This window comes from Symphodus melops, assembly GCF_947650265.1.
Source record: "Symphodus melops genome assembly, chromosome: 23".
In the NCBI taxonomy this organism is placed as follows: domain Eukaryota; kingdom Metazoa; phylum Chordata; class Actinopteri; order Labriformes; family Labridae; genus Symphodus; species Symphodus melops.
In genome coordinates this window covers 7800189-7810590 of record NC_136713.1, presented here as the reverse complement: position 1 = coordinate 7810590, position 10402 = coordinate 7800189, and the positions used below count along the sequence as shown (strand labels likewise).

Here is a 10402-nt window from a genome sequence, read left to right as displayed (position 1 = left end):
GGCCTTACCTGGTGGCAGCTTGTCTTACCACTGGGCTCATGGCAGTATCTGAGCGAGGAAATGAGACTGGGCGTGTGCCATGCATTCGAGTCCTGGAGCCTGGATGGAACACTATTCGAATCCTTGGGGTCTGCTCTGGCCTGGGGCCTGTCTTGACATGTCCCTGGGGTCTCTGCATTGATGGCGATGGGGATGTCTTGGTGGCAGACTGGGGCAAACAGCACCATCGTGTTCTTCTCTACCCATCCAAAGGAGTTGGCTGGCCTTTGGTTAACGATAATCTGAGTAGCCCAAGAGGTCTGGCACTTCTTCCTGATGGTCACATGGTCGTGTCAGACAGCATGAATCACTGCGTCAAGATCTACCGCTACAAGAGAACCACGGAGGACAACTAAGGCATGAAAACAAATCAAGTGAATTTTAATTTTTATCACCTATGAAGAAATCTGTAACAGCAGGCAATAAATATCTCTGAAATATACAATGGACTTTCATGAGTTAAGAATACGCCTCTACCTCCTATCTGGGTTTTTTTTCTTCTAAGATTTTTTGGGGGGTTTTATGTGCCTTTAATGTAGAGATTAGACAGAGTCGTAAATTAGGTAGAGAAGGGGGGGTGACTTGCAGGAAAGGAGCCACATGTCGGATTGGAAAACCGCCTGCTTGGAGGATTATAGCCTCCCGACATGGGGCGCACACGCTAACTGCGCCTCGCTCCTATCTGTTTTAATAGATTAGATCAAATTAAATGAATCCCAAGATTATAATCATATTTTGTTACTTTTCAGTGTGATAATTAGTTGAGCCAAGACGTGTAGAACATGAGTATTTTATTTCTGAATCACATTTATTCAGTATATGTAGTGCATTAAAGTCATTCTCCATGCATGTATCCTTTAAAATAATATACAGCTATGATTTCTGGCTCATCATGCTGTGTACCCGAATAATATCAATATCGGTATCAAGATCATTTTATTAAATCAATAATCAATCAATCTGCAGAACTGAAACTTAAAGTTGACTTTAGACTAGAAGAGGCTTACTGGTTTGTATTTGTTATCATGTCCTTGATTCAGATGATTAAAACTGGATTCAAATCTCATGTTGCAATCTTGTGTTTTTTTTTCTTGAGCCACCACATTGCCACACATCAACCCCCAACGTCAAAGGATGTTCATTAACTTGTATTTTTTCTGATGTACTGTTTCTACACGTTCCCCAAATCATCTATGTTTCCAGAAAACTCAACAAAATAGAAAAGTGGAACATCGGACACTGACTGACTTACTCAACATGTTTTTTTTTTATCAGCAATAGAAAGAAATGGGTCACATCTAATTAATCAAATAGAATACACTTGAAAACCACCAACGGTGAAGCCAATGTTTACCTTTTTAACTTTTATTCAAATGTTCAAATATTGAAACAGCTTTATTAAAGTTGTGTGCTCTTGGGAAAATGCATTCAATATTAAAGACATCTTGCACATAATATTGACATTAATGGAAAACAAAGACTTCAATAAGTTTGTTGTACAATATTCTTGTAAATGATCACGATTGAGCTGGTTTTGTAATATCCAAAATTTCAACATGTGGTTAGTCCAAACAAACACACAGCTCAATCTTGTCCACCCACACACACATTTCAGTATAAAGAGCACAGGGTCCGCTCCTGCACTGCTAAACTCGGCTCCACTTCACAAGGATCTCATCACGACTGCACAGCATGGAGCTGCTCACCAGAACCCTGTTCCTGTGCTTTGTACTCACACTGACTAATGGAGCACCTCTGTGAGTATGACGTCCTTTTTAGGATTTTTTTTTTTTTTAAGGTACATTAAGTTAAATAAGTGCTGTTCTTGATAGTCCATGTATGGTCAATTTTGAGATTATGTGCTTGTTTTGAGATTTAGCGAGAACTTTTCAACAAAAAAAGTTAAAGTCCAAATAGAAGTTATGTGAAGGAAATATGAACAAACTTAATTAAAACTTTGGTTTTAAGTTTCCTTTTGGGGTCTTTGTTCTCAAATCTAGCCAATTATAAGGATGTGCTGTTAAATTTAGCATTGCAAAATTAACCAGATATATCTATTTAAACCAATATATAGTAACAACCCTGTGAGTTCTTGTTTCCATGAGGGCTTCAATCTTATCTTTGGCATATTTTTTATTTGAACTTTGTTTTCATCAAAAATGTTTTTCATTAAAATTAGAGAATTATTATTGTCTCTTTAAGCCTTTAACTATTCTCTGCAAATGTCTGCTACTCCTCTAATTTTGAACTGTCGAAAAAAAAATGAGCATGTCACTGTGAAGGGGTTTCATAACTTTATTTGCTAGCTCACAAAGTTCAGCAGTTGGATCAATTGAATAAATACATGAGTGCAATCCTATATTACTTCAGAGGTGTGCCGACCCCTGAACATACAAATAACAAGCCTTTTTTTTTATATACCACACAGCCCCCCACACGATGCAGCCACAGGTGACTTTTTAAAACTTTCTTCTGCACAAAAATCACCAAATCATACACGACTACTATCCTTCATTCACACGTACACATGTTTTCTCACCTCGATGTTTCTATCTCTTAAAAGAAGAGGTCAATGCCATGCTCCCTGATCGCTGTGAAGGTCTTGAGTTTGATGCCATCACTCCAGATGAGAATGGAATGACTTTCTTCTTCAAAGGTGTGGCGCTGTTTTTTATTTCATTGTATTTTTACAATGACATATCAAGATTATTTACTTTCAAGGCTGTAGATCAAATAACAAAGCTAATTTCTAACTTCTAAAGCTGATGAAACTGCTAATACATGAAGTGCAATGAGATCCTTCTGACCTTTGCCCTTCAGGTAGCCACTTGTGGAAAGGTTTCCATGGCCCAGCTCAGCTCTCCAATGAGTCCTTTAGGGAGCTCGATGACATCCATCACATCGGCCACGTCGATGCAGCCTTCCGTATGCACAACCCCGACAACGCAGGCGACCACGATCACATCTATTTCTTCCTGGTATGATCCAAAATTGTTTTGTTTTTTTGGGGTGCAGTTCCACTAGAAATTCTGATAGCGACACAGTGCCAATATTTCCCTTTTTTCTGGTGTAATCTCCAGGATGATAAAGTCTTCAGTTATTTTAACCACACTCTGGAGGACGGGTATCCAAAACAGATGCAAGACGATTTCCCAGGTGTCCCCTCTCACCTGGATGCTGCTGTGGAGTGTCCTAAAGGAGAGTGTAGATCTGACTCAGTCCTGTTCTTCAAAGGTGCGTTGGCATGTAAATGACCTTTCAGGCTTCAAGTTTTAAAATCACGTTTTACATCATAAAAAAGAAAGTAGCACAATTTGTAGAAGAGAGGTTTGTTGACTTTTGAGAATTGACATCAACAACAGCGTGTTGTGTCAATATTCCGATGTAATACTGCCCCCTAGTGGAGGGATTTGTTCATATTTTTAAGATGCTTTTAGGTATTAGGCTTTAGGTTTTTCTTAAGAGAGACACTGTTGTTTCTCCTGGATAGGTCTAGGCAATGATCTCAAAGCTACTTCACCACAGTATGCAGTTGTTTTAACTGAGAATCATCTTTTGAATGCTTGTTTGTGTCTTGATGTCATTGTAAATGAGGTCAAACTTAGTGCTTTTAAAAGGATAAATGGAAACACAAGTAGAGAATATTTTGCATTTCATGTGACTTAGTAGCGATGGCTGGCAACTCAAATAAAAGAATTTATCTCCTTAGGGCACGATGTGTATACGTATGATATCGACACAAAGACAGTGAAACCAAAGACGTGGCCCCACCTGCCCGTCTGTACCTCTGCTTTCCGCTGGCTGGAGCACTACTACTGTTTCCATGGACACCACTTCACCAGATTCCACCCGCTAACCGGAGAAGTGAACGGTTCCTACCCTAAGGATGCCCGCAATTACTTCATGAGGTGCCCAAACTTTGGTGGGTTTACAAATAATTAAAAAAACCGAGTTATGTGTTACTGTGTTCCGAGGAAACCGAAATACGTGAACATGCATTTTCTCTGCAGGTCATGGAGATGGTTCAAAAGCCCTTAAATGCAGTGATGTCAAAGTGGATGCTATTACTTCTGATGACACCGGAAAATCATATTACTTTGCAGGTAAAGTCAAATCAAAGTACGGATGTGTAAAAACAGGCTTTTTTGATCACACGAGGATGTGACCTCTGGGCTTTTGCAGCCAGCCTCATTTGAGAGCTCCAAATTTAGCTTAAAAAATCCCAGCAAGGAGTCAGCGACATTGTCAGAGCAACTCTGAGCGAGGAACAGAAAACTTTTACCTGAGTGAGGAGACGTGGTTGACCCCCTTCCTCGGGATGACATGTTTTCAGGAGCTGTGATGATAATAAAAAAAAAGAGAGAAAAAAAGTCAAACCTAGAATCTAGTCCGACATTTTGTAAGCATAAACAATATGGAATTAGCATCTGTGTGATCATTTTTAAGACATACTTTTAAAGTATTTAGCTTACAAGATGCTTGAAATCCCATGCTCACTTGTAGAGGGCCTTAATCAGTGATTGGATGCACAAATCATCTGAACGTCTGTTCAGCCCAACTATGAGTCAAAAATGTATGTCATGTTTAATACAAATGTATATATTTTCTTCTCAGCTTGAGAAACTCTTCATCCTGTTAAAAGTCTTCCTCACTCCTCCGAACACGTTTACATCTTAGGAGCTCTTTTAAGGGCAAAGAAACTTTGTGAATAACTTTCATGCTATGTGTCTTTTAATCAGTTATCCTACCGTAAACGTTCACGAAATCCACGGTTTTATGTGCGCAGGGTCAAACTTCATGCGTCTTGACTCCCGCCGGGACGGCCTCCACGCTTTCCCCATCACCAGAACCTGGAGGGAAATGACCAGCGGGGTCGATGCTGCGTTTTCCTACACTGACAAAATTTACATGATTAAGGTAATCGATAAAAATGTGTCTCGCTTTGTAACGGAAACCTTTTTTTTTTTTTGGAAAAGTTTGAAAGAACATCCCTCATGTGCTTCTGAATGCATACAGGATGATCAGGTTTTCATCTATAAAGAAGGAGCTGAAAACACCCTGATCGACGGTTACCCTAAAACTCTGAAGGATGAGCTCAACGTTGATGGACACGTGGACGCTGCATTTTCCTGTCCCAATGAAGACATCGTTCACATAATTCAAGGTCAGTTTGTTGACTGCCTGTGTGTCTTGTTGTTGCAGATTTTGGGTAAAAACTTATTGAAATATTATCACTCTTGAAATATGGCTTGATCGGAAAAGTTTACATCGAAAGCAAAAATGTTATTGTTTGATTAACATTTTAACACACATCTTCCAACAGGAGAAAATATGCTTTCCATCACATTAACCACCACGCCGAGGAACGTGATTTCTGAAATGAACATAGGACTGAACAACGTTGATGCTGGTCATTGTGGTTCACAGGGAATTGTGTTGTTCATGGGCTCCAAGTATCTCCATTTTCCGAACGTTCAAATGCTGACTCCGTCCCTATTACCCCTCAGGCCTCTGAATATTACCTCAGAAATTATGGGATGTCAGGATTAGGGATCAGCGATGAAAGAACGCTTACAAATCAAACATCAAACCCAAAGAAAACCAAGCGAGCTTGTCGTTGTATTGATGCTTACAATGATCCAGGCTGTTTAAATAAATCCAAACACTATGATGCTTGACTTGGTTAACATAATAAAGTGGAAAACTTAAGATCTTGAGTGAAATGTATTGTGTTCATTGAAAACAATCTAATGGATTTCCAAAGCTATTTCTTTGGTTGCATGTTTGCAGAGGTTTAACTGTTTCAGATGACTTTAATAAATAAACTCCAGTAGAAAGTTTGTCATGTCAGAGTCTGGCCACAAGAGGTCCTACTGTACAAATTCATGTGTTTCACTATGACATGAAACAGCTGAGTTAAAAGACATAAAAATATTGGATGTGTCAACAACTAACAGTGTTTGCAGGCTCATAGGACAGTTTCACCGAAGGGACACAGTTTGGTTGAACTCTTTAGAAAACGTGAGTTTACTCGATGTGTGTGTATACTCTGCAGCGTTCCAGTCTGTTATCTGTTGAACTCGTGAAGTATTTTCTTCTGTTTTTTTGTTGCAGCATCTTAAAAACAGAGCAATACAAGCAGAAAGAAATGCAGAAGGATTGCTCTTTTTAAAAAAAGGAGAGCTTGCTGGAGACTTTTGTACTGTGAACCCCAAACTCTGCCCATTTACAACAACTGAAAAAAAAGCAGCTGCTTCTCTGCACCTGTGTTGAGTTCCTAATGATTTCTAGCAACGAGTTGCAGCCTCGGCAGCAGAAACGTAAAGCCACTTAAACTAAATATTTGTCCAGGTGCAAACAACAGAAATCCATAGATGTCTGAATAAAACATAATATTCCTTGATGCACACAGCAAAGTATATAGTCCAATATTTTTACCCTACAAGACAAATAGGGCTGTTACTGTAACATTATTTCAGTTCCTTTAAATGTGTAAATTAGTTTGTTAGTAAGTAACACATAAACCCTCTGTCTGAGTCTTGAGACTCTTTTTGTGAAGTATTTTGAGATATTTGTCATAAATCAGCTCTATACATATAAACATGCATAGATTGGTAAGCTGTGTAAAATAAATGGTTGATTGGTAACATTTTTTTACTTCATGTTTATACAGTATAAACATGAAGTAGTTATTAACATATTGGACCATACAGGCACGTACCCGGCAGCCTGCAGTCCAGAGGTCGGGATGGCATTAGCAGTCATTCAAGGCCTTTTCACTCCCTGGAGAGGTTTTTGTTCAGCCACAATCCCTGGGATTTACAGCAAGCATAAAGGAAGCGCTGGCCTCAGCACAGCTTAATGGGCGAGGCCACGTGGACATAAACGTACAGACATTTGTACACTTTGAAACACCAGTTGATATACACACAACAAATGGTTTTCATTACACAGGCACCTGCACACACACGGATGCACACAAACACGGACAAACACATGAAGCCACAGAATATTAAAGTAACATTAATAAGGGAAACTGAAATAATAGTAAAATTTAAAAAAATTCAAATTCTAATGTTTTTCTTGTTTAAAATAAAAGACTTTTTCCTGTTGGTATAAAAAGATTGAGGGTTAGTGAGCTTATCCAAAAGTCATTAGTATATGTAACTTAGGCATATTCAAAACAAAACCCTGATATAGCCAAACTCATCCAAAATAAAATGGTTCCAACTTTGTTAGTACTAAGCTGGCCTTTTTAAATACAATTTTAACTTATAAGATTGTATTATTTAAAGATAAAGCTGGTCAATACCAAATTTAGTCATGGTGTTCCTCAGGGTTCAAAACTGGTGCCACTTCGATTTAATTTTTGTGCTTCCTGTTGGTAATAAAATTCAGAAACCTTTCTTGTTTATGAAGACAAAACATTCTGTAAACAAAACTTGAAGAATGCCTGAAGGATTTTTAGACCCTGGATGGCCAGCTTCTTAACTTTAACCGTCATTGACACAGACTTTATGATCCTTTGCATGCCGCATCGTAGTAAAATTATTTAGATGTCTGGATCCCAACTGGATAAAAAAGGGAAGAGAAAAGAAAAGGCTTACCATGATATAATACAGGTATGGTACAAAAAGTTTATTCAGTTACAGTTCTGTTAACATTTGAGGTAAATTAACATTTACATCAACATGTTCTATAACAAAACATTCAGACGCAAGGCACTTCTCTTCAAAGACAGTCTTTTTACAACGGGACTGATAGGGGAGTCTGTGTTCTTGCTGGAAGGAGCGCCATTAAAATCCCGTCATACAACATCTGTTTTCTATCCATTTGGTTTTAAGGCACATCCGTTTTGGAAAAAAAGCTGGATTTACCAAACGTCTCTTAACCCATAACCAGGACAAAAAAGAACAATCACTAAGGATTAATTTATTGTCCATTCCAAGTCTAATTTTCTAGTGTTGTTTCCATAAATAAACAAAAATATGTTAATATTCCTCGCCCAAGGTAATCTTTTCTTCTATATATAATATCTAATATCTAATATTTTCCTATCCTCATAACAGTGGTCTATAACTAACCAAATGTGCAAATCTTTCTCTACATTTCAAATGTACTAAGAACCCTTTAGAACAATAAGGTTATGAGAAACAGTTTAACCTCAGTCACGACTGAAATCTTGTTCTGACAATATCTTGTGACAAAGTCCAAAATGAAGTATTTTTCTGTGGGACTTGCTTTTCCAAGATTCCTAAACAGGTTGTGTCACGACGCTGATGCGGTTGGAATCGTATTTGTTATGATTGGGCGTAAGCTTCCCAAGCAAAACTCAAAAAATCATGCACCATTGTGTTGTGATATCTTTAGCACAAATATCTCCGAGTTTGATAAGTATCTTCAATAACATTTAATTCATCACAGCTGTTCTTTCAAAGTAGATTAAGCGCTTCAGTTGCTATATTGTGCTGACACTATTCATTGGCACATTTATTTGACTCGAGACATGTAAACATTCAACTCTCTGAAACATATCCTATCATGAGACTTACCACAAAAGCAATGTGCCTATTGCCAATAATTGCTCCTTATTTGTCCCCTTTGTAATATGGTTTGTAAACCTATGTATAAAGAATCCTTTTCAGTCATGATCATTTGGATTTTATACTTTTTTTTCCAAGTACCAAAAACACACCCTGACATAGCATTGACAATCTTGCCTAATCTCCTGCAAACCCGAAACTAAGGTCTCCAGTAAATCTAAATCCATTAGAGTTTGAATCCCAAATCTTTTATCCATACTTAGCATCACATCACAGTTATAGGAACTACAATAAAATGTAAATTTTGTCCGAAAGCACTTTCTAATTAAAGTGAATCAAACAATAAATACTGTCAAGAAGATTAAAAAGTTGATGTGTTGAGATTAAGCTGACTGTCCATTACAATGAGCAGTGTTGGAAATATGATGTTTTTTATCGTGCTAAAACGCCTTTCATAGCAGTGACAGACTAAGCTAAAGCTAATTAGCCTAAATAAGCATAAAGACAAGAAAACAGAGGGGTCACAGCTCGCTCGCTCGAATTTTTCCGGCCTCTAGAAAATGGCTTGAAATTGTAAATCAAGTACATTTTTATTTCTTTTTATCATTTCATGGTCAGTTACAAAATGCCCTGCTGTATACATCGTACTAAGCAGTTTGCATATGCAAACACTATGCACCAAAACACCCCAGTTTTTTATATGATTATGTGATATGTGATTAATACTGTATTGATGACGAATACTGGAGGCTAATGTGCGATAAATGATCTATGATGTTAGCTATTTATATTGTAACCTCAGCTATTTGTTCTAGCCTACTTAGGTCGCCAAAAAATGATTTATTATTTGGCCCGGTAAAAAGTTTCCAGTTGCCATTCATGCAACTTAACAGGACCTCCAGTATGATTGTTTCAAGCAGCAAATCGTACCTTCAAGCACTGATTGAGGCCCTCAGTAATGAGCCAATTACCTGAACTCTCAACATTGCCCTGGATTATCACCCGATCAGAGTGTAACAAATATACAAAACAAAGGAACTCTGTGTGAGATGGTTTCATGCATGTATGTGAATGGATCTTGCATATTGATTGTTGTATCAAACGTACTTTCATTTGGTTATTCTGGTTGTGGTATTGAAATGCTGTTTTAGGCACTTGTATTTTTCAAGTATTTAAGAAGAGCCAACCCCTCTTCTATTCAACTGGTAAATCTCTGTTGTTGACTTGCTATTTAGGCACGTTTTTTTTTTTTCCTGAGTGATGAATAAGACGTGCATCATTTTATTTGATTACTGTTGGGAAGTTGCTGAATCTAAACTTGTTTTTTCTTTTTTTTGGCAGGAGTTAAAGACAAATACAGAAAAAAACAGTCTATGTGGGATTTTAGTTTTGGACTTGACAGAAATATACATTTCAACAATTTTAAAATTCTCATATATGTCTCTCCTTTTCTCTAAAAAAAATCTACAAGCTACAGTATCACCTACAGCTAATCTAAAAAAAAACTATAGAGTCTTCTCATATGTATCAGCTTGGAGTAACTCAACAGTTCTGTAACACACTGCAAACACAAGCGTCAGAAAAGTGATGTACTGGTTTGTTTTCTCAGTAAGTCTGCAAAGTGTAAAAGTATTGGATCAAGAACTTCTTCAAAAGCTGTTTGAGATCCTTTTTTAAGTAGTTCAAACGCCTCTGACTTTGGACTTTTTGCATAGTTATCTTTGGCCAAATATCAGCGATAATGTTTTGTGTCACTTTTTGTTTTGCAAATTGTAGTTAATGTATGTAGTTCTGTTTAACATCCTGTCATTGTATATGTA

The 10402-nt window shown here is 37.6% G+C and overlaps 1 protein-coding gene across 1 annotated transcript; it reads left to right on the top strand.

Moving 5' to 3' along the window:
• The first annotated feature begins 2550 nt into the window (after positions 1-2550).
• On the top strand, positions 2551-5748 carry hpxb (hemopexin b). Its single transcript, XM_079336233.1, has 8 exons — positions 2551-2695; positions 2860-3017; positions 3120-3273; positions 3749-3961; positions 4050-4142; positions 4826-4956; positions 5056-5203; positions 5363-5748. Exons 1-8 carry the CDS (start codon positions 2617-2619, stop codon positions 5587-5589), a joined length of 1203 nt encoding a protein of 400 aa, XP_079192359.1. The 5' UTR covers positions 2551-2616; the 3' UTR covers positions 5590-5748.
• Positions 5749-10402: the final 4654 nt, after the last annotated feature.